This window comes from Bufo bufo, unplaced genomic scaffold (assembly GCF_905171765.1).
Source record: "Bufo bufo unplaced genomic scaffold, aBufBuf1.1, whole genome shotgun sequence".
In the NCBI taxonomy this organism is placed as follows: domain Eukaryota; kingdom Metazoa; phylum Chordata; class Amphibia; order Anura; family Bufonidae; genus Bufo; species Bufo bufo.
The window spans coordinates 14,438-40,671 of NW_024400395.1; the positions used below are offsets into that span (position 1 = coordinate 14,438).

At 46.7% G+C, this 26,234-nt stretch overlaps 1 protein-coding gene across 1 annotated transcript in view; it reads left to right on the forward strand.

The window, feature by feature from the left end:
* Window positions 1–26,234, forward strand: part of LOC120984154 (gastrula zinc finger protein XlCGF53.1-like) — a 47,348-nt gene that overhangs the window by 6,541 nt on the left and 14,573 nt on the right. The window contains exons 2-3 of the mRNA XM_040413300.1: window positions 19,756–19,850; window positions 19,965–20,111. Of these exons, the coding sequence (XP_040269234.1) occupies window positions 19,756–19,850; window positions 19,965–20,111 (242 nt within the window). The remainder of the gene's footprint in view (window positions 1–19,755; window positions 19,851–19,964; window positions 20,112–26,234) is intronic.

The following is a 26,234-nucleotide window of genomic DNA, read 5'->3' on the forward strand; positions in this document are numbered from 1 at the left end:
TATATATCTATAGTGTGTATTCTATACAGTGTATATATCTATAGTGTGTTCTATACAGTGTATATATCTATAGTGTATTCTATACAGTGTATATATCTATAGTGTATTCTATACAGTGTATATATCTATAGTGTGTATTCTATACAGTGTATATATCTATAGTGTGTGTTCTATACAGTGTATATATCTATAGTGTATTCTATACAGTGTATATATCTATAGTGTATTCTATACAGTGTATATATCTATAGTGTGTATTCTATACAGTGTATATATCTATAGTGTATTCTATACAGTGTATATATCTATAGTGTGTATTCTATACAGTGTATATATCTATAGTGTGTGTTCTATACAGTGTATATATCTATAGTGTGTGTTCTATACAGTGTATATATCTATAGTGTGTATTCTATACAGTGTATATATCTATAGTGTGTTCTATACAGTGTATATATCTATAGTGTATTCTATACAGTGTATATATCTATAGTGTATTCTATACAGTGTATATATCTATAGTGTGTGTTCTATACAGTGTATATATCTATAGTGTGTGTTCTATACAGTGTATATATCTATAGTGTGTGTTCTATACAGTGTATATATCTATAGTGTGTATTCTATACAGTGTATATATCTATAGTGTGTGTTCTATACAGTGTATATATCTATAGTGTGTGTTCTATACAGTGTATATATCTATAGTGTGTGTTCTATACAGTGTATATATCTATAGTGTGTGTTCTATACAGTGTATAAATCTATAGTGTGTGTTCTCTACAGTGTATATATCTATAGTGTATTCTATACAGTGTATATATCTATAGTGTGTGTTCTATACAGTGTATATATCTATAGTGTGTATTCTATACAGTGTATATATCTATAGTGTGTATTCTATACAGTGTATATATCTATAGTGTGTATTCTATACAGTGTATATATCTATAGTGTGTGTTCTATACAGTGTATAAATCTATAGTGTGTGTTCTCTACAGTGTATATATCTATAGTGTATTCTATACAGTGTATATATCTATAGTGTGTGTTCTATACAGTGTATATATCTATAGTGTGTATTCTATACAGTGTATATATCTATAGTGTGTATTCTATACAGTGTATATATCTATAGTGTGTATTCTATACAGTGTATATATCTATAGTGTGTGTTCTATACAGTGTATATATCTATAGTGTGTATTCTATACAGTGTATATATCTATAGTGTGTATTCTATACAGTGTATATATCTATAGTGTATTCTATACAGTGTATATATCTATAGTGTGTGTTCTATACAGTGTATATATCTATAGTGTGTGTTCTATACAGTGTATATATCTATAGTGTGTATTCTATACAGTGTATATATCTATAGTGTGTATTCTATACAGTGTATATATCTATAGTGTGTATTCTATACAGTGTATATATCTATAGTGTATTCTATACAGTGTATATATCTATAGTGTGTTCTATACAGTGTATATATCTATAGTGTGTGTTCTATACAGTGTATATATCTATAGTGTGTGTTCTATACAGTGTATATATCTATAGTGTGTATTCTATACAGTGTATATATCTATAGTGTGTGTTCTATACAGTGTATATATCTATAGTGTGTATTCTATACAGTGTATATATCTATAGTGTATTCTATATAGTGTATATATCTATAGTGTATTCTATACAGTGTATATATCTATAGTGTGTATTCTATACAGTGTATATCTCTATAGTGTGTATTCTATACAGTGTATATATCTATAGTGTGTGTTCTATACAGTGTATATATCTATAGTGTGTATTCTATACAGTGTATATATCTATAGTGTGTGTTCTATACAGTGTATATATCTATAGTGTGTGTTCTATACAGTGTATATATCTATAGTGTGTGTTCTATACAGTGTATATATCTATAGTGTGTATTCTATACAGTGTATATATCTATAGTGTGTATTCTATACAGTGTATATATCTATAGTGTGTGTTCTATACAGTGTATATATCTATAGTGTGTATTCTATACAGTGTATATATCTATAGTGTATTCTCTACAGTGTATATATCTATAGTGTATTCTATACAGTGTATATATCTATAGTGTGTATTCTATACAGTGTATATATCTATAGTGTGTGTTCTATACAGTGTATATATCTATAGTGTGTGTTCTATACAGTGTATATATCTATAGTGTGTGTTCTATACAGTGTATATATCTATAGTGTGTATTCTATATAGTGTATATATCTATAGTGTGTATTCTATACAGTGTATATATCTATAGTGTGTATTATATAAAGTCTGACATTTATATAGACACATAGAAGATGATGGCAGGAGGAGAACACATGGTCCATCTAGTCTGACATCTATATAGACACATAGATGATGATGTCAGGAGGAGAACACATGGACCATCTAGTCTGACATTTATATAGACACATAGATGATGATGGCAGGAGGAGAACACATGGACCATCTAGTCTGACATTTATATAGACACATAGAAGATGATGTCAGGAGGAGAACACATGGTCCATCTAGTCTGACATCTATATAGACACATAGAAGATGATGTCAGGAGGAGAACACATGGACCATCTAGTCTGACATTTATATAGACACATAGAAGATGATGTCAGGAGGAGAACACATGGACCATCTAGTCTGACATTTATATAGACACATAGAAGATGATGTCAGGAGGAGAACACATGGTCCATCTAGTCTGACATCTATATAGACACATAGAAGATGATGGCAGGAGCAGAGCACATGGACCATCTATTCTGACATCTATATAGACACATAGAAGATGATGGCAGGAGGAGAACACATGGACCATCTAGTCTGACATCTATATAGACACATAGAAGATGATGTCAGGAGGAGAGCACATGGACCATCTAGTCTGACATTTATATAGACACATAGAAGATGATGTCAGGAGGAGAGCACAAGGACCATCTAGTCTGACATTTATATAGACACATAGAAGATGATGGCAGGAGCAGAGCACATGGACCATCTATTCTGACATCTATATAGACACATAGAAGATGATGGCAGGAGGAGAACACATGGACCATCTAGTCTGACATCTATATAGACACATAGATGATGATGTCAGGAGGAGAGCACATGGACCATCTAGTCTGACATTTATATAGACACATAGAAGATGATGTCAGGAGGAGCAGAGCACATGGACCATCTAGTCTGACATTTATATAGACACATAGATGATGATGTCAGGAGGAGAGCACATGGACCATCTAGTCTGACATCTATATAGACACATAGACGATGATGGCAGGAGGAGAACACATGGACTATTTAGTCTGACATCTATATAGACACATAGAAGATGATGGCAGGAGGAGAACACATGGTCCATCTAGTCTGACATCTATATAGACACATAGAAGATGATGGCAGGAGGAGAACACATGGTCCATCTAGTCTGACATTTATATAGACACATAGAAGATGATGTCAGGAGGAGAACACATGGATCATCTAGTCTGACATCTATATAGACACATAGAAGATGATGGCAGGAGCAGAGCACATGGACCATCTAGTCTGAGACATCTATATAGACACATAGAAGATGATGGCAGGAGCAGAGCACATGGACCATCTAGTCTGACATTTATATAGACACATAGATGATGATGGCAGGAGCAGAGAACATGGTCCATCTAGTCTGAAATTTAAGATTACTAAGGCTACTTTCACACTAGCGTTGTTCTTTTCCGACATAGAGTTCCGTCACAGGGGCTCTATACCGGAAAATAACTGATCAGTTTTATCCCCCATGCATTCTGAATGGAGAGTAATCCGTTCAGTTTGCATCAGGATGTCTTCAGTTCAGTCGTTTTGACTGATCAGGCAAAAGAGAAAACCGCAGCATGCTACAGTTTTCTCTCCGGCTAAAAAAACTGAAGACTTGCCTGAACGCCGGATGCGGCATTTTTTCCCATAGGAATGAATTAGCGCCGGATCCGACATTCAGAATACCGGATCCGTCGCTCTGGCCTGCGCAGATAAGTGAAAATGTGAAAAAATGTACAAGACGGATCCGTCGGTCCGCATGACAAGCGGAGAGACGGAATCCATTCTTGCAATGCATTTGTGAGACGGATCTGCACCCGGATCCGTCTCACAAATGCTTTCAGTGAGCGGCAGATCGGCGGATCCGGCGGGCAGTTCCGACGACGGAACTGCCCGCCGGATCACACTGCCGCAAGTGTGAAAGTAGCGTTACCGGTAACCACTTTTCCATGAGCCCATGACAGCACCCTGAGATACCTCCTCCCATCCAGGACAGGAAACAGGATCTTCTATGGAGAGTTGAGAAGGAGGAGTCCCTCCACATCACACTAGTTACTGTATTTTTCTCCCTATAAGACGCACCTAGGTTTTTGAGTAGAAAAATAAGAATTTTTTTTTTTTTTTTAACCAAAAGGTGTGCTTTTGATGGGTTTTGAACTAATGGTGGTTTGTTAATGACACTAATATCAGGGATCTGTGGATGGCACTGTTATGGGGGGATCTGTGGATGGCACTGTTATGGGGGGGATCTGTGGATGGCACTGTTATGGGGGGATCTGTGGATGGCACTGTTATGGGGGGATCTGTGGATGGCACTGTTATGGGGGATCTGTGGATGGCACTGTTATGGGGGATCTGTGGATGGCACTGTTATGGGGGGGATCTGTGGATGGCACTGTTATGGGGGGATCTGTGGATGGCACTGTTATGGGGGGGATCTGTGGATGGCACTGTTATGGGGGGATCTGTGGATGGCACTGTTATGGGGGATCTGTGGATGGCACTGTTATGGGGGGGATCTGTGGATGGCACTGTTATGGGGGGGATCTGTGGATGGCACTGTTATGGGGGGGATCTGTGGATGGCACTGTTATGGGGGGGATCTGTGGATGGCGCTGTTATGGGGGATCTGTGGATGGCGCTGTTATGGGGGATCTGTGGATGACACTGTTATGAAGGATCGGTGGATGACACTGTTATGGGGGATCTGTGGATGGCGCTGTTATGGAGGGGATCTGTGGATGGCACTGTTATGGGGGGATCTGTGGATGGCACTGTTATGGGGGGATCTGTGGATGGCACTGTTATGGGGGGGGATCTGTGGATGGCACTGTTTTGGGGGGATCTGTGGATGGCACTGTTATGGGGGATCTGTGGATGGCACTGTTATGGGGGGATCTGTGGATGACACTGTTATGGGGGATCTGTGGATGGCACTGTTATGGGGGATCTGTGGATGGCACTGTTATGGGGGATCTGTGGATGGCACTGTTATGGGGGGATCTGTGGATGACACTTTTATGGGGATCTGTGGATGACACTGTTATGGGGGATCTGTGGATGGCACTGTTATGGGGGATCTGTGGATGGCACTGTTATGGGGGATCTGTGGATGGCACTGTTATGGGGGGGATCTGTGGATGACACTGTTATGGGGGGATCTGTGGATGACACTGTTATGGGGGATCTGTGGATGGCACTGTTATGGGGGATCTGTGGATGGCACTGTTATGGGGGATCTGTGGATGGCACTGTTATGGCGGGATCTGTGGATGGCACTGTTATGGGGGATCTGTGGATGGCGCTGTTATGGGGGGATCTGTGGATGGCACTGTTATGGGGGATCTGTGGATGGCACTGTTATGGGGGATCTGTGGATGGCACTGTTATGGGGGATCTGTGGATGGCACTGTTATGGGGGATCTGTGGATGGCACTGTTATGGGGGATCTGTGGATGGCACTGTTATGGGGGATCTGTGGATGGCACTGTTATGGGGGATCTGTGGATGGCATTGTTATGGGGGGATCTGTGGATGACACTTTTATGGGGATCTGTGGATGACACTGCTATATATGTGTCATCCACAGATCACCCTCATAAGTGTAGGTGCGTCTTATAGGGTGAAAAATACGGTAATAGCAAGAAGTCTGACCTCATGTGTGTATATATATATATATATATATAATTATGATTTTTTTCTTTTAATTTTTTTTCATTTATGTACAAGAAGATCACCAAATTCTAAGGGTAGGAATAGCTATGTACAAGAATGTACTGCTCCAAGTGGCTCCCCGCTTGTTGAGGTTGGATTGGGGCCCTGCTCTATATGGCTCGCTCTGCCACTAAATAATAGGCACTCACCATTTAGAACCACTATGAGAATTAAAATATAGGACTTTATTCAACAAAAATGTAAAATATAATAAGAAAAGAATAAAAAATGTTATAGAAATAGGCCCTAATGCACATCTTTATAATGCACAATATTTGAGGTTTGATGGACCGCCCTATGGTAAAGTCTTGGACAGTTCAGCCCGTTTAACCCCCTGTATATTCTGTAAATATCGATGAATCTAGGAATTTGACTTTGCAGAGTATCTCAGTAGCATGTGAATTCCTTACATTGGATTCTACCTGGCGGTCGATCAAACTCTCAAATATTGTTCGATTTAAAGATGTGCATTTTAGACATTTGAAGATACGGGTGTACACCAGGACACCTCCATTTATAGTGGCCTATTTCTATTCTGTATTATTACCGGGAATAAATATGGGTGCTGTCATGGGCTCATGGAAAAGGGATTACTGTCCCTTACACCCATGACAGCACCCTGAGAGACAGAATAGAAGACCCTAATCAGGGTGGGACTACTGCTTGCAGGACTTTCCCGCCACCCAGGTCTAGCCTATAAGGTCTGAGAAAGGTGTTGGGAGCACTACATGTAGCAGCACTACATATGTGTTCTATAGAGGCATTAGCTTTCTCTGCCCAGGACGTAGATATTAACCGCGTCGAATGAGTGCCAGATCCCGAAGGGGGGTTTCTCCGCCAAGGGGAGTAGGCCAGACAAATGGCTCTCACTATCCACCTGGCCAGAGAGCAAAGAAGCAGCCTAGAGGACCTTCTCCAAGGTTGAGTCACTTCCAAGTATCTAGATAAACATCTCTTCACATCAAGACAATGCGGCTTCCTTTATCATTCTTGGGGTTGTGGCAGAGGGAAGGTAAAATAAGCAGCGCTCTGATTGGTTGTTGTGTTGCAAGGTCACATAAGGCTCCATCAAGGGCGACATAAAAACACATGAGATACAAATAGTAAGAAAAATAAAAAATAAAGGACATATACCTATTTGGTATTGATGTCATAGTACAGCCCCATAATACCTCAGTTATGTCACATGCGGAATAGCACACAATATAAAACGCCCGAAATGGTGAAAAATATGACATATACAAGTATAACAATTAACGTCTCCTTGTGGCTGCCCCCATACAGTATAACGTCTCCTTGTGGCTGCCCCCATACAGTATAACGTCTCCTTGTGGCTGCCCCCATACAGTATAACGTCTCCTTGTGGCTGCCCCCATACAGTATAACGTGTAACAGTCCTACAGGCTCACCTGAGTCAGAGGACCGCTGGCTGGAGGTAGGAGTGGAGCCCAGTGGCAAGGACCGCAGGCAGGTAGTAGGTGCAGGAAGTCTGGCAGAGGCGTAGTCGGTAGGCAGGCGATGGGTCAGGGCAGGCGGCAGTAAGCGTGGTCAAACAATCCGGATGGCAACGGTGGAAGCAGTTCAGTAGGTAGGGACAAAGCAGAAGAATAGTCGGTAGGCAATTCCTGGTCAGCAGTGGACTTCCAGCAGTAGCAAGAGCAGCAGATGAGGAGACGCTTGATCAAGGCTCAGGAGCTCAATAATCAGCAAACTGGAGTGCAAAGGGCTGGACTTATATAGGGAAGTACCAGGTGTGGGGAATCTAGGGTGATGAGCAAGGCTTGGCAAGACTGAGGTTAACTAATAGGCTTCAGGGAGGAATGTCCAGAGAGGACGGTAGCCTAGTAAGCAGGGCTACCGCCTGGGATGTGGCTCGTCACGGGTTCGAATCCCGACAATAACGTCTCCTTGTGGCCCCCATACAGTATAACGTCTCCTTGTGGCTGCCCCCATACAGTATAACGTCTCCTTGTGGCTGCCCCCATACAGTATAACGTCTCCTTGTGGCTGCCCCCCATACAGTATAACGTCTCCTTGTGGCTGCCCCCATACAGTATAACGTCTCCTTGTGGCTGCCCCCATACAGTGCAACGTCTCCTTGTGGCTGCCCCCCATACAGTATAACGTCTCCTTGTGGCTGCCCCCATACAGTGCAACGTCTCCTTGTGGCTGCCCCCATACAGTATAACGTCTCCTTGTGGCCGCCCCCATACAGTATAACGTCTCCTTGTGGCTGCCCCCATACAGTATAACGTCTCCTTGTGGCTGCCCCCATACAGTATAACGTCTCCTTGTGGCTGCCCCCATACAGTATAACGTGTAACAGTCCTACAGGCTCACCTGAGTCAGAGGACCGCTTGCTGGAGGTAGGAGTGGAGCCCAGTGGCAAGGACCGCAGGCAGGTAGTAGGTGCAGGAAGTCTGGCAGAGGCGTAGTCGGTAGGCAGGCGATGGGTCAGGGCAGGCGGCAGTAAGCGTGGTCAAACAATCCGGATGGCAACGGTGGAAGCAGTTCAGTAGGTAGGGACAAAGCAGAAGAATAGTCGGTAGGCAATTCCTGGTCAGCAGTGGACTTCCAGCAGTAGCAAGAGCAGCAGATGAGGAGACGCTTGATCAAGGCTCAGGAGCTCAATAATCAGCAAACTGGAGTGCAAAGGGCTGGACTTATATAGGGAAGTACCAGGTGTGGGGAATCTAGGGTGATGAGCAAGGCTTGGCAAGACTGAGGTTAACTAATAGGTTTCAGGGAGGAATGTCCAGAGAGGACGGTAGCCTAGTAAGCAGGGCTACCGCCTGGGATGTGGCTCGTCACGGGTTCGAATCCCGACAATAACGTCTCCTTGTGGCCCCCATACAGTATAACGTCTCCTTGTGGCTGCCCCCATACAGTATAACGTCTCCTTGTGGCTGCCCCCATACAGTATAACGTCTCCTTGTGGCTGCCCCCATACAGTATAACGTCTCCTTGTGGCTGCCCCCCATACAGTATAACGTCTCCTTGTGGCCCCCCCATACAGTATAACGTCTCCTTGTGGCTGCCCCCATACAGTATAACGTCTCCTTGTGGTCCCCCATACAGTATAACGTCTCCTTGTGGCTGCCCCCCATACAGTATAACGTCTCCTTGTGGCTGCCCCCATACAGTATACCGTCTCCTTGTGGCTGCCCCCATACAGTATAACGTCTCCTTGTGGTTTCCTCATACAGTATAATGTCTCCTTGTGGTCCCATATGTTTTTTTCTTCTAAATGGGCATTTATCGCGATATATATCGTTATCACGATAAATTTCTTAATATCGTTATCGTGGGAATATTTTTTATATCACCCAACCCTAATCAGGACCTCATGTAAAAGCCTCCCATGTTCAAAGGGAGGATTTATCAGGCTAGAGAGAACCAAATAAAGGTCCAATAGCGGGACGACCTACAGCCTTAAAAATGTTTAACCCAAGGATGTAAGGCCAGAGACACATAAAAAAAAGCACTTAGTACTCTTAAAGTGCAACTCTCAGCATTAAGTCTCAATTTCTTGTTTAGGCCTTCCTGCAGGAAATCTAAAATTTTAGGCATGGGAGGGGGAAGTAAAGGGTCAACAGGACCTTGACAAAATTTTGAAAAGGTTGACCAGACCCGTAAATAAATTTTTTACGTGACCGGCTTTCTACTAGATAACAAGGTGGAAATAACCGGGTAACTTAGGATCCCCCTCTCAAATTCCAGGCTGTCAAGTGTAATTGTCCAGATCTGGATGAAAAATCGGACCCTGAAACAGTAACGGTAGAACCCAGGGATCTGAGAGGGACATCCTTCTCAACCAGGTGAACCAAGTCCTCCTTGGCCAAATGAGTGCTAGCAAGATTAGTCTCACCTGAGCCGCTGAAATGGACAGAACCTGAGGGATAATGGTCGAAAAAATTTCCTGAGCTAATGACATCAAAGATGGAGACCTGGTGCCTCCCTGTCTGTTCAGATACACAACCGCTGTGAAATTGTCTGAAAATATTTTGACGTATCAGCCCCTGAGTTTTGATAGATAACCCCTGATGGCAAACAGGATGGCCCTCAGTTCCCTCACATTCTGGGACTCCTGTGATTGACATTTCTTGTTTTAAGGCCCAGTAACGTCGGTAATTCTTAATCTTTCTGGAGGGGCGGTTAGAAAATTCTATCTGAAAACCTTCTTTATTACACTTTTTACCCATGGGCTCCTTGTTATTTCTTCCCAAGCTTGGGAAAAAAAGGATAACCTGCCCCCCACTGGGTATCTGGCGTCATTGCTGATTTAACCAATTTCACATAAGAAATTTGCCGCAATTAAAACTTAGCATTTAATGGTATATTGTTAAAATAAAAGGCTCAAAATATTAATATACAAACAATAGCAAAGTACGCACCAATATATGCATAAACAGGTGCAACCTATAACTGCCCACAATGCAGAACACAGTAGAACACAAAGGAGGGAGGATAGACACTAGAAAGACAGGGCTACTGGGACTCTGTCCCTGAAAAACGCTCTCTAGTAATACTCCCTCTCTGATTTGCCCTTAATGTCCCTCCACTAGGCGACAGTGACGGCCCAGTTTCGTGAATGGATAAGGAAACAGAATGGGGAAATAGAAAAAATGATCAAAGTGACTTAATAGTCCCAAGTACAAAGCAGCATAGTTGTCCCTTGTCCCAACGCGTTTTATTGGCATCCGCCAAATCATCAGGGGACCGATCTACAGGGTAATCAAATCTTGCTGTAGATGTTAAAGCTGTTAGGAATTAGTCATATCCAAAATACACATAAAAAATACCTAAAAAACAATGCACATAGGCTACTTAGCTCTCCAGTAGTGACCTATAGTGGTACAGCTGCAGTCATGGTGGCGGACCTACCTGTGAGTGGCGTCCTGCAATGGCAGCAACGCCACAGCTAAGTAGCCGATGTGTATTGTTATATGTATTTTTGAGAGATGATTTAAATATGTCTGTGAAAACAAAGGCTAGCTGATCAGCGCAGAGTCCGGGCCGGCTGATTTCTTAACCCCTTCTACCCCGGGCCAGTTTTCGCTCTTCTGCCCAGCCCATTTTTTTAAAATCTGACCAGTGTCACTTTATGTGGTAATAGCTTTGGAACACTTTTACTTATCCACGCCATTCTGAGATTGTTTTCTCGTGACACATTGTACTTCATGATAGTCGTAAATTTGAGTCAATATATTTCACCTTTATTTGTGAAAAAATCCCAAATTTACAAAATATTTTGAAAAATTCTCAAATTTTCAAATTTCAATTTCTCTACTTTTATAATAGATAGTGATACCTCATATAATAGTTATTACTTTACATTCCCAATATGTCTACTTCATGTTTGGATCATTTTGAAAATTACATTTTATTTTTTGGAGACGTTAGAAGGCTTAGAAGTTTGGAAGCAAATCTTGAAATTGTTCGGAAAATTTCCAAAACCCACTTTTTAAGGACCAGTTCAGGTCTGAAGTCAGTTTGTGAGGCTTACATAATAAGAAACACCAAAAAATTACCCCATTTTAGAAATTACACCCCTCACGGTATTCAAAACTGAGTTTAGAAACTTTGTTTACCCTTTAGGTGTTCCACAAGAATTAATGAAATATGGAGATGAAATTTCAGAATTTCACTTTTTTGGCAGATTTTACATTTTGATCCTTTTTTTTCTGTAACACATCAAGGGTTAACAGCCAAACAAAACTCAATATCTATTACCCTAATTCTGCAGTTTACAGAAACCCCCCACATGTGGTGGTATACCGTTGTATGGGCACACGGCAGGGCGCAGTAGGAAAGGAACGCCATATGGTTTTTGGAAGGCAGATTTAGCTGAACTGGTTTTCAGATGCCATGTCCCATTTGAAGCCCCCCTGATGCACCCCTACAGTAGAAACTCCAAAAAGTGACCACATTTTGGAAACTACAGGATAAGGCGCCAGTTTTATTGCTACTATTTTGGGGTACATATGATTTTTAATTGCTCTATAATATGTTTTTTGTGAGACAAGGTAACCAAAAAATTTATGTTTTGGCACCGTTTTTATTTTTAACAACATTCATCTGACAGGGTAGATCATGCGCTATTTTTATAGAGCAGGTTGTTACGGACGCAATGATATCAAATCTGTCTACTTTCTATGATGTTTGTTTCAGTTTTACATAATAAAGCATTTTTTAAAACAAAAATTTGGTTTTTGTATCTCCATTTTCTGAACGCCCTATTTTTTTTTATTTTTTTGCTGATTGTCTTGTGCAGGGGCTCGTTTTTTGCAGGAAGAGGCGACATTTTTATTGGTACCATTTTTGGGTACATATGATTTTTTGATCATTCATTATTACACTATTACACAAATTCGTTGTTTTGGTGCAGTTTTTATTTATAAATTTTTACTGCGTTTACCTGAGGGATTAGGTCATGTGACTTTTTTTATAGAGCAGATCGTTACGGACGTGGCAATACCTAATATGTATACTTTTTCTTATTTATTTAAGTTTTACACAATAATAGCATTTTTGAAACTGAAATAAGGTTATTTATCGGACAGGGTGGATCATGTGATATATTTATAGAGCCGGTCCTTACGGATGCGGCGATACCTAATATGTTATTTTTTTTCTGTTTTGTTTATTATAAAATAAGGGGAAAGGGGCGTTTTTTTTCTTTTTTTACTTTATAAATTGTATTACTTTATAAATTTTATTAAAAACACTTTTTTTTAACTTTTTTTTTCTTTACTTTATTTCTGATGTTCACTTTTGGGGGTCTGATCCCCTCTGCAATGCATTACAATACATCTGTATTGTAATGCATTGCCTGTTAGTGTATGACACTGAGTCATACACTAACAGGTTGCCTAGGAGACGGGCCTGAGGCTGGATCTCCTCGGCACCCGTAGAAGGCAGGTCCCGATGCCATGAAAGGCATTGGGCAGCCTCTGCACGGCATCGGACTGCCTTCTGACACATCGAGTCCCCGCCACAGCACTCGATGCGCTCCCTCTCCCGACACAAACCCCTTTTATATCGTGATCAGCGCGGACCATTGCATAGAAGGGGTTAATCCGCCGACATCTGCTTTTACAGTGATGCCGGCGGATACAGCAGGGGCCCGGCTACCAGGGACTGCCGAGCCCCTGCAGTGATCGCGCGCGCACCTCTCCGGTGCCTGCCCGATCACCATGATGTACTATTACGTCAAATTGCGGGAACGCAGTGGCTTCCATGACGTTATAGTACATCATGTTTCGGGAAGGGGTTAATATTTTGTCTTTTGAAAAGATTGTTTACATCTAATTGGCATAATGATAGTGGATGCCATTTGGGGGACAGGTCAGCAGATTGCTGAGGCTCCGCAGGGGTGGAGACGTTGACTGGCCGGTTTGCCTGTTGGAACAGAGATGATAATTATGTGAGTTGACTAGGAGTGGATGGCTACTGTTGGTTGCATCAAACCTGCGATAGAATGTGTTCAGCTCATTTGCAAGCTGCAGGTTATCTAATGATTGGGGGGGCTTTCCTTCTGTAGTTGGTAATTTGATGTAGAGACTTCCATATTGTGGTAGACTCCATTGTGGAACATTTTTCTTTAAGACTTTTTGAATAATCGTTTTTTGCGGCAGTGATGGCCTTCTGCAGTTTGTATCTGGCAGCTTTGTAGAGGACTTTATCCCCTGTACGATACGCCCTTTCTTTATCGAGGCACAGCTTCCTAAGATGCGATGTAAGCCAGGGTTTATCGTTGTTGCACCTGGTGCACTTTTTGATGGGGATTCTTTGAATATATTCCAGTCTGTTGAATCAAAGCAGCTCTAGTTTTTCTACCTGTAGTTTATCAACTCTAGTTTATGGTGGATATGAGACTCTAGCTCCTGAAGCCATAGTTTTAGCAACCTAGCAGTGGAGGTAGCAGCAATGTTGGGTTTAGAAGACTGGATGGAGGACTCCTAAGCTTTTTTAGGATATATCTCTGCCTTTCTATCCATCGGGTCAGCACCCAAATCTTCAAACGGTAATGCTGACTTTTTAGCCATTTTCGCAATAGGTGCATCAACTTTTGGGGCTCTATCCCAGAAGGATGATTCTACCTTCATCAAATGGGTATTTACGCTTAACTACTCTAGGAAAGTAAATCTTTTTATCCAGTTTCTTCCACTCTTTTTTAATTAGAGACTTAATATTTTCATTAAATGGGTTTTGCCTTCACATACAATGGGGGAATATCGCTAGGATATGCCCCCATTGCCTGGTAGGTGCGGGTCCCAACTCTACGACTGGCACCTACAATGAGAACGGAGCAGGGAAATTAATGGAGGGCGCACTGCGATTTCGCAGCTGCCCTCCATTCATTTCAATGGAGCCGAAAATAGCCGAGCACTGGGGTCCTCCAGCCGCAGCTCTCCAAGCTCCGTTCTATTAGGTGCGGGTCCCAGATATGGGACCCTCACCTATCAGACAATGGGGGCATATCTTAGCGATATGCCCCAATTGTATGTGATGGGAATACCTATTTATGGGGAAATACTCTTTGTTTTCTATGGCCTAAATCCCCAAACATAATATCTTAAATTGATTTTGTATCTTTGCAATCATCCAGTTTCATTGTAGCCCTAATCGCTTGAAGCAAATTGTCTGTATCTTCCAAGGATGCTAGGGGTTTTCCTACTGCTTCATCCTCGGAAGAGGAGGAAGAGTCTCTATGAAATTCACCCTCTTCCATATTTTCTGAAATTTCAGTATCGGAGTCATCTATAGGGGAATGTTTTACCCTGGGAAGTAGAATGAAGGTTCTGTTTAAAAAACCTTCATAGATGAAGAAATTTCAGTTCTAATCACTTCTCTAATATTCTGCAGAAAGGACGGGGTCGCCTCTTCTACCGTCTTTTTAATGTAATCACTACACAGGGGTTTTGACCAATCAGGGGATAATTTCTTCTTACAAATCACACAATCCCTTCTTTTTACTTTGGCGGTGGCTTTCCTTGACCTTTCTTTGGGACTCTAGAACCACTAAAAATAATATACATCAGGCCAAAGTGCAAGAAAATATTTGGGGTTGACAAAGGAAAGGTGTGGAAAAAAAACCCTAACCCCCTTACCCCTTCCAGGGAATACCGGTTTGTCATCTGTTCCTTCTAGAATATCAACGAGCTGACCCACATCCTCTTCTATATTTCTCTCAGGAAAGGTGTGTAAAAAAGCTGAGGCTCAAAGAGAAAAGCCACTATGGGCTGTAGAACCACAACAGAGGCTGGCTGAGGGCTTCCTGAGGCGTGCCGCTATCCCTCTGGATAGCCTTTTTATAATGGCCATCCCTCCTCCTCTCATGAGGCCACGCCAAACAGGGCCTTTGTGTCACTTCTTATGCTCCACACATCTGCCCTTAGTGAGGCAAAACGCTGCCTCACTTCCGGTTTCTGCACTCCACGTGTCTAGGGGAATGGGGGCATGTCACAGCCCCGGCGTCTCCCGACACTGCAGGGAGGAACGGCCGGCGCGCTGAAAGAACCTCACAGTTCCCCAGGCTGACATTCAAAGAGGTGCATGAAGATTCTCAAGGATCAGGGAGAACAAGTGGTCCGCACTCACACCAGACGTACCAGGCGGCTCCTAGTGGAGACTGACGCCCTCAATAGCTAATTTCTTTTATTCTTATACAAGAGGAGGCCATGCAGCCTGAACGAACTATCCATAGATAATAAAGACCTCTCCATTAGGACAGGAAACAGGAACTGGTGTGATGTGGAGGGGCTCCTCCTTTTAAACTTTCCATAGAAGTTTCTGTTTCCTGTCCTGGATGGGCGGAGGTCTCTTAGGGTGCTGTCATGGGCATAAGGAAAATATAGACTCATACACGGTGATGGCAGGAGGAGAACACATGGTCTATCTAGTCTGACATCTATATAGACACATAGAAGATGATGGCAGGAGGAGAACACATGGTCCATCTAGTCTGACATCTATATAGACACATAGAAGATGATGGCAGGAGGAGAACACATGGTCCATCTAGTCTGACATCTATATAGACACATAGACGATGATGGCAGGAGCAGAGCACATGGTCCATCTAGTCTGACATCTATATAGACACATAGAAGATGATGGCAGGAGGAGAACACATGGTCCATCTAGTCTGACATCTGTATAGACACATAGATGATGATGGCAGGAGGAGAACACATGGTCCATCTAGTCTGACATCTATATAGACACATAGAAGATGGCGGTAGGAGGAGAACACATGGTCCATCTAGTCTGACATCTATATAGACACATAGAAGATGGCGGTAGGAGGAGAACACATGGTCCATCTAGTCTGACATCTATATAGACACATAGAAGATGGCGGTAGGAGGAGAACACATGGTCCATCTAGTCTGACATTTATATAGACACATAGAAGATGATGGCAGGAGGAGAACACATGGACCATCTAGTCTGACATCTATATAGACACATAGATGATGATGGCAGGAGGAGAAACACATGGTCCATCTAGTCTGACATCTATATAGTGTAATATGGGGGTAGATCGCTCCAATAAACCAGGTGCATGAGCCAGCCCAGGGTTAAAGAAAACAGATGTTTATTTTCCAAAACACAAAATAGGTACAGCTTCCAGCAGCCAAGGTCCAAACAAACCCAACTTAAAGTCTGCTTAGTTCAGCACAACATAATCAATAGAACAGTCCGTTCAAAAATAAAGGTATTTTTACCCTGGGTTCTTTTTAGTCCGTGGTAGATTCCAGTCGGCTCTCCTGCCAAACTTTCCACATGTCCTCAGTTTCCAGCTCTGTTCACAGCCAGCCACAGCAGTGTGTCCACCACTCCACACCACACACCCTCCACACCACACACACTCCACACCACACACACTCCACACCACACACACTCCACACCACACACACTCCACACCACACACACTCCACACCACACCACACACACTCCACACCACACCACACACACTCCACACCACACCACACACACTCCACACCACACCACATTCACCACACACCACACCACACACACACTCCACACCACACCACACACCCTCCACACCACACACCCTCCACACCACACACACTCCACACCACACACACTCCACACCACACACACTCCACACCACACACCCTCCACACCACACACACTCCACACCACACACACTCCACACCACACACACTCCACACCACACACACTCCACACCACACACACTCCACACCACACACACTCCACACCACACCACATTCACCACACACCACACCACACACACACTCCACATACACCACACACACTCCACACCACACACACTCCACACCACATCACACACACCACATACACCACACATACACACCACACCACACACACACCACACACACACCACACTCCACACCACACACTCCACACCACACACTCCACACCACACACTCCACACCACACACTCCACACCACACACTCCACACCACACACTCCACACCACACACTCCACACCACACACTCCACACCACACACTCCACACCACACACTCCACACCACACACTCCACACCACACACTCCACACCACACACTCCACACCACACACCCACACACTCCACATACTCCACACCCCCACACACTCCACACCACACACACTCCACACCACACCACATTCACCACACACCACACCACACACACACTCCACATACACCACACACACTCCACACCACACACACCACATACACCACACATACACACCACACCACACACACCACACCCCACACACCACACCACACACACCACACTCCACACCACACACTCCACACCACACACTCCACACCACACACTCCACACCACACACTCCACACACTCCACACCACACACTCCACACCACACACTCCACACCACACACTCCACACCACACACACTCCACACCACATCACACACCACACATACACACTCCACACCACACACTCCACACCACACACTCCACACCACACACTCCACACCACACACTCCACACCACACACTCCACACCACACACTCCACACCACACACTCCACACCACACACTCCACACCACACACTCCACACCACACACTCCACACCACACACTCCACACCACACACTCCACACCACACACTCCACACCACACACTCCACACCACACACTCCACACCACACACTCCACACCACACACTCCACACCACACACTCCACACCACACACTCCACACCACACACTCCACACCACACACCCACACACTCCACACACTCCACATACTCCACACCCCCACACACTCCACACCACACCACACACACTCCACACCACACCACATTCACCACACACCACACCACACACACACTCCACATACACCACACACACTCCACACCACACACACTCCACACCACATCACACACACCACATACACCACACATACACACCACACCACACACTCCACACCACACACACACCACACCCCACACACCACACCACACACACCACACTCCACACCACACACTCCACACCACACACTCCACACCACACACTCCACACCACACACTCCACACCACACACTCCACACCACACACTCCACACCACACACTCCACACCACACACCCACACACTCCACACACTCCACATACTCCACACCCCCACACACTCCACACCACATACACCCACACACACCACACTTCCTTTTCCTCTTATGGCAGGAGGAGCAGAGCACATGGACCATCTAGTCTGACATCTATATAGACACATAGAAGATGGCGGCAGGAGGAGAACACATGGACCATCTAGTCTGACATCTATATAGACACATAGAAGATGGCAGGAGGAGCAGAGCACATGGACCATCTAGTCTGACATCTATATAGACACATAGAAGATGATGGCAGGAAGAGAACACATGGTCCATCTAGTCTGACATCTATATAGACACATAGAAGATGGCGGCAGGAGGAGAGCACATGGACCATCTAGTCTGACATCTATATAGACACATAGAAGATGGCGGCAGGAGGAGAACACATGGACCATCTAGTCTGACATCTATATAGACACATAGAAGATGGCGGCAGGAGGAGAACACATGGACCATCTAGTCTGACATCTATATAGACACATAGAAGATGGCAGGAGCAGAGCACATGGTTCATGTAGTCTGACATCTAGATAGACACATACAGTAGAACATGTGAGACCGCATGGTCCAACCAGTCTTGCAGGTTTTATACTGTTTACTACTACTGTGTACTATTTATACGGTTTCTTATTGAGGTGTCTCAGCTAATGTCTTCTTAACTAGAATCCATTGTAATTGCATTCAGTGGAATATTTACTATGCTTATTGACATTTTTTGTCATATTGTAGTCATTGTTATATTTGGTTTTATGAAGTTATCTGTGGCTGTAATTTCGATTTGTTCTTCCTACTTTTCTGTGAGCCAATTTCCTGTGTTGTGCAGTCCTTTCCTGTAAATCAGATATGCATCACAGCACTAGAGAACTTTCTCTCACTGGAATTCTACATGCAACTGGTGTTGCTAGGGTAATTAGTATAGCAAGTTCACCATTGTCCATTACTTGTATCAGAGACTTCTCTTACATACATACGCTAGATGGCAGAATACTTATAGAACTTGCAGTTAGCAGGATCTGATGTGTTATTTGACTTTATCTCCCCTCCGTCTCTAGAGATGGACCTACTAAGGATGGAGAACAACAGAAACCATATGGCAGAGAGAATTTTGACCCTTACCATAAAAATCATCAGCCTGCTGACTGGAGAGGTGAGGGAGTCTGGAAATGATGTCCCCGTCATGTCTTCTCTTTCTTAATAATGCAATGACTGGAGAGATAAAGGAAATGCATAAGGTGAAGTCAGTGTCTCTTTCCATGCACAGGAGTACATAGTAGTGAGGAAGATGGGAGAAGAGGGTGACGGATGGAGCAGGGGCCCGGGGCCTATAACGTCATCTCCACCTCACTCCCTGATACATAAGGAGATCCTGGAACTCATCAGCAAGTTGACTGAGCTGCTGACTGGAGAGGTGAGCCATGGTCGGTGCATGTCAGGCTGCTGACTGGAGAGGTGAATGCGTGTCAGGCTGCTGACTGGAGAGGTGAGTGCTGGTGGGTGCGTGTCAGGCTGCTGACTGGAGAGGTGAGTGCTTGTCAGGCTGCTGACTGGAGAGGTGAGTGCTGGTGGGTGCGTGTCAGGCTGCTGACTAGAGAGGTGAGTGCTGGTGGGTGCGTGTCAGGCTGCTGACTGGAGAGGTGAGTGCTGGTGGGTGCGTGTCAGGCTGCTGACTGGAGAGGTGAGTGCGTGTCAGACTGCTGACTGGAGAGGTGAGTGCTGGTGGGTGCGTTTGAGGCTGCTGACTGGAGAGGTGAGTGCTGGTGGGTGCGTGTCAGACTGCTGACTGGAGAGGTGAGTGCTGGTGGGTGCGTGTGAGGCTGCTGACTGGAGAGGTGAGTGCTGGTGGGTGCGTTTGAGGCTGCTGACTGGAGAGGTGAGTGCTGGTGGGTGCGTGTCAGACTGCTGACTGGAGAGGTGAGTGCTGGTGGGTGCGTTTGAGGCTGCTGACTGGAGAGGTGAGTGCTGGTGGGTGCGTGTCAGGCTGCTGACTGGAGAGGTGAGTGCTGGTGGGTGCGTGTGAGGCTGCTGACTGGAGAGGTGAGTGCTGGTGGGTGCGTGTCAGACTGCTGACTGGAGAGGTGAGTGCTGGTGGGTGCGTGTCAGACTGCTGACTGGAGAGGTGAGTGCTGGTGGGTGCGTGTCAGACTGCTGACTGGAGAGGTGAGTGCTTGTCAGGCTGCTGACTGGAGAGGTGAGTGCTGGTGGGTGCGTGTCAGGCTGCTGACTGGAGAGGTGAGTGCTGGTGGGTGCGTGTCAGGCTGCTGACTAGAGAGGTGAGTGCTGGTGGGTGCGTGTCAGGCTGCTGACTGGAGAGGTGAGTGCTGGTGGGTGCGTGTCAGGCTGCTGACTGGAGAGGTGAGTGCTGGTGGGTGCGTGTCAGACTGCTGACTGGAGAGGTGAGTGCTGGTGGGTGCGTTTGAGGCTGCTGACTGGAGAGGTGAGTGCTGGTGGGTGCGTGTCAGGCTGCTGACTGGAGAGGTGAGTGCTGGTGGGTGCGTGTGAGGCTGCTGACTGGAGAGGTGAGTGCTGGTGGGTGCGTGTCAGACTGCTGACTGGAGAGGTGAGTGCTGGTGGGTGCGTGTCAGACTGCTGACTGGAGAGGTGAGTGCTGGTGGGTGCGTGTCAGACTGCTGACTGGAGAGGTGAGTGCTGGTGGGTGCGTGTGAGGCTGCTGACTGGAGAGGTGTGTGCTGGTGGGTGCGTGTCAGACTGCTGACTGGAGAGGTGAGTGCTGGTGGGTGCGTGTCAGACTGCTGACTGGAGAGGTGAGTGCTGGTGGGTGCGTGTCAGGCTGGAGAGGTGAGTGCTGGCTGGAGAGGTGAGCGCTGGTGGGTGCGTGTCAGGCTGCTGGCTAGAGAGGTGAGTGCTGGTGGGTGCGTGTCAGGCTGCTGACTGGAGAGGTGAGTGCGTGTCAGACTGCTGACTGGAGAGGTGAGTGCTGGTGGGTGCGTGTCAGGCTGCTGACTGGAGAGGTGAGTGCTGGTGGGTGCGTGTCAGGCTGCTGACTGGAGAGGTGAGTGCTGGTGGGTGCGTGTCAGGCTGCTGACTGGAGAGGTGAGTGCTGGTGGGTGCGTGTCAGACTGCTGACTGGAGAGGTGAGTGCTGGTGGGTGCGTGTGAGGCTGCTGACTGGAGAGGTGAGTGCTGGTGGGTGCGTGTCAGGCTGCTGGCTGGAGAGGTGAGCGCTGGTGGGTGCGTGTCAGGCTGCTGGCTGGAGAGGTGAGCGCTGGTGGGTGCGTGTCAGGCTGCTGACTGGAGAGGTGAGCGCTGGTGGGTGCGTGTCAGGCTGCTGACTGGAGAGGTGAGTGCTGGTGGGTGCGTGTCAGGCTGCTGGCTGGAGAGGTGAGCGCTGGTGGGTGCGTGTCAGGCTGCTGGCTGGAGAGGTGAGCGCTGGTGGGTGCGTGTCAGGCTGCTGGCTAGAGAGGTGAGTGCTGGTGGGTGCGTGTCAGGCTGCTGACTGGAGAGGTGAGTGCTGGTGGGTGCGTGTCAGACTGCTGACTGGAGAGGTGAGTGCTGGTGGGTGCGTGTCAGGCTGCTGACTGGAGAGGTAAGTGCTGGTGGGTGCGTGTCAGGCTGCTGACTGGAGAGGTAAGCGCTGGTGGGTGCGTGTCAGGCTGCTGGCTGGAGAGGTGAGTGCTGGTGGGTGCGTGTCAGGCTGCTGGCTGTATCCACATGTATGAAGGCAGTTTTAGGGCTGTCATGAGGGCACAGGTTTAATCAGAGGCAAAAGGATAATTATGTGCATGGGGGTAGATCCTGAATGGGGTCTGAAAAATCAGACTCCCATTCAGGGCGTGCTCCAGGTTCATGAGGGCCCTTGGGCGATAAATCTCAGAGGGCCCCCTTGTGGTATTTCTTTTCATTTACATGTCCCCCTGTGGCTCCCACACTGTATAATGCCACCCCAGTGCCCCACAGAAAATATAGTGGCCCCCATATAGAAACCTAGACTGTGTCGGCAGATAAGAACCATTTGGCCCGTCTAGTCTGCCCAATATACTGAGTACTATGGATAGCCCCCGGCCCTATCTTATATGAAGGATGGCCTTATGCCTATCCCATGCATGCTTAAAGGGAGTCTGTCATCAGCATTTCACGTTTGTAACCCTTCCCATAGCTTTCAAGCATGCTTACAGTTAATAAAAACTTTACCTTTAGCATCAATCCTGGACTTATAAAACCGGCAAAAAACATCTTTGTAGCATATGCAAATGAGGGCTCGCAAGTGCCCAGGGGCAGCGTTACGCTCGTAGTGCCCTGCTAGCTCAGCCTTTCCCTCTGACCGCCTATCTACTAATGGATAGCCCCCGCCTATCTAGGGCCGGGGGCTATCCATAGTACTCAGTATATTGGGCAGACTAGATGGGCCAAATGGTTCTTATCTGCCGGCACATGCCAGTGCTGAGGAGCTGATGTAGGAGGTGTCAGTGCTGAGGAGCTGATGTAGGAGGTGTCAGTGCTGAGGAGCTGATGTAGGAGGTGTCAGTGCTGAGGAGCTGATGTAGGAGGTGTCAGTGCTGAGGAGCTGATGTAGGAGGTGTCAGTGCTGAGGAGCTGATGTAGGAGGTGTCAGTGCTGAGGAGCTGATGTAGGAGGTGTCAGTGCTGAGGAGCGGATGTAGGAGGTGTCAGTGCTGAGGAGCTGATGTAGGAGGTGTCAGTGCTGAGGAGCTGATGTAGGAGGTGTCAGTGCTGAGAAGCTGATGTAGGAGGTGTCAGTGCTGAGAAGCTGATGTAGGAGGTGTCAGTGCTGAGGAGCTGATGTAGGAGGTGTCAGTGCTGAGGAGCTGATGTAGGAGGTGTCAGTGCTGAGGAGCTGATGTAGGAGGTGTCAGTGCTGAGGAGCTGATGTAGGAGGTGTCAGTGCTGAGAAGCTGATGTAGGAGGTGTCAGTGCTGAGAAGCTGATGTAGGAGGTGTCAGTGCTGAGAAGCTGATGTAGGAGGTGTCAGTGCTGAGGAGCTGATGTAGGAGGTGTCAGTGCTGAGGAGCTGATGTAGGAGGTGTCAGTGCTGAGGAGCTGATGTAGGAGGTGCCAGTGCTGAGGAGCTGATGTAGGAGGTGTCAGTGCTGAGGAGCTGATGTAAGAGGTGTCAGTGCTGAGGAGCTGATGTAGGAGGTGTCAGTGCTGAGGAGCTGATGTAGGTGGTGTCAGTGCTGAGGAGCTGATGTAGGAGGTGTCAGTGCTGAGGAGCTGATGTAGGAGGTGTCAGTGCTGAGAAGCTGATGTAGGAGGTGTCAGTGCTGAGAAGCTGATGTAGGAGGTGTCAGTGCTGAGGAGCTGATGTAGGAGGTGTCAGTGCTGAGGAGCTGATGTAAGAGGTGTCAGTGCTGAGGAGCTGATGTAGGAGGTGTCAGTGCTGAGGAGCTGATGTAGGTGGTGTCAGTGCTGAGAAGCTGATGTAGGAGGTGTCAGTGCTGAGGAGCTGATGTAGGAGGTGTCAGTGCTGAGGAGCTGATGTAGGAGGTGTCAGTGCTGAGGAGCTGATGTAGGAGGTGTCAGTGCTGAGGAGCTGATGTAGGAGGTGTCAGTGCTGAGGAGCTGATGTAGGTGGTGTCAGTGCTGAGGAGCTGATGTAGGTGGTGTCAGTGCTGAGGAGCTGATGTAGGAGGTGTCAGTGCTGAGGAGCTGATGTAGGAGGTGTCAGTGCTGAGGAGCTGATGTAGGAGGTGTCAGTGCTGAGGAGCTGATGTAGGAGGTGTCAGTGCTGAGGAGCTGATGTAGGAGGTGTCAGTGCTGAGGAGCTGATGTAGGAGGTGTCAGTGCTGAGGAGCTGATGTAGGAGGTGTCAGTGCTGAGAAGCTCATGTAGGAGGTGTCAGTGCTGAGAAGCTCATGTAGGAGGTGTCAGTGCTGAGAAGCTCATGTAGGAGGTGTCAGTGCTGAGAAGCTCATGTAAGAGGTGTCAGTGCTGAGAAGCTGATGTAGGAGGTGTCAGTGCTGAGGAGCTGATGTAGGTGGTGTCAGTGCTGAGGAGCTGATGTAGGAGGTGTCAGTGCTGAGGAGCTGATGTAGGAGGTGTCAGTGCTGAGGAGCTGATGTAGGAGGTGTCAGTGCTGAGGAGCTGATGTAGGAGGTGTCAGTGCTGAGGAGCTGATGTAGGAGGTGTCAGTGCTGAGGAGCTGATGTAGGAGGTGTCAGTGCTGAGAAGCTGATGTAGGAGGTGTCAGTGCTGAGGAGCTGATGTAGGAGGTGTCAGTGCTGAGGAGCTGATGTAGGAGGTGTCAGTGCTGAGAAGGTGATGTAGGAGGTGTCAGTGCTGAGGAGCTGATGTAGGAGGTGTCAGTGCTGAGAAGCTGATGTAGGAGGTGTCAGTGCTGAGGAGCTGATGTAGGAGGTGTCAGTGCTGAGAAGGTGATGTAGGAGGTGTCAGTGCTGAGAAGCTGATGTAGGAGGTGTCAGTGCTGAGGAGCTGATGTAGGAGGTGTCAGTGCTAAGGAGCTGATGTAGGAGGTGTCAGTGCTGAGGAGCTGATGTAGGTGGTGTCAGTGCTGAGGAGCTGATGTAGGAGGTGTCAGTGCTGAGGAGCTGATGTAGGAGGTGTCAGTGCTGAGGAGCTGATGTAGGAGGTGTCAGTGCTGAGGAGCTGATGTAGGAGGTGTCAGTGCTGAGGAGCTGATGTAGGAGGTGTCAGTGCTGAGGAGCTGATGTAGGAGGTGTCAGTGCTGAGGAGCTGATGTAGGTGGTGTCAGTGCTGAGGAGCTGATGTAGGAGGTGTCAGTGCTGAGGAGCTGATGTAGGAGGTGTCAGTGCTGAGGAGCTGATGTAGGAGGTGTCAGTGCTGAGGAGCTGATGTAGGAGGTGTCAGTGCTGAGGAGCTGATGTAGGAGGTGTCAGTGCTGAGGAGCTGATGTAGGAGGTGTCAGTGCTGAGGAGCTGATGTAGGAGGTGTCAGTGCTGAGGAGCTGATGTAGGTGGTGTCAGTGCTGAGGAGCTGATGTAGGAGGTGTCAGTGCTGAGGAGCTGATGTAGGAGGTGTCAGTGCTGAGGAGCTGATGTAGGAGGTGTCAGTGCTGAGGAGCTGATGTAGGAGGTGTCAGTGCTGAGGAGGTGATGTAGGTGGTGTCAGTGCTGAGGAGCTGATGTAGGAGGTGTCAGTGCTGAGGAGCTGATGTAGGAGGTGTCAGTGCTGAGGAGCTGATGTAGGAGGTGTCAGTGCTGAGGAGCTGATGTAGGAGGTGTCAGTGCTGAGGAGCTGATGTAGGAGGTGTCAGTGCTGAGGAGCTGATGTAGGAGGTGTCAGTGCTGAGGAGCTGATGTAGGTGGTGTCAGTGCTGAGGAGCTGATGTAGGAGGTGTCAGTGCTGAGGAGCTGATGTAGGAGGTGTCAGTGCTGAGGAGCTGATGTAGGAGGTGTCAGTGCTGAGGAGCTGATGTAGGAGGTGTCAGTGCTGAGGAGCTGATGTAGGAGGTGTCAGTGCTGAGGAGCTGATGTAGGAGGTGTCAGTGCTGAGGAGCTGATGTAGGTGGTGTCAGTGCTGAGGAGCTGATGTAGGAGGTGTCAGTGCTGAGGAGCTGATGTAGGAGGTGTCAGTGCT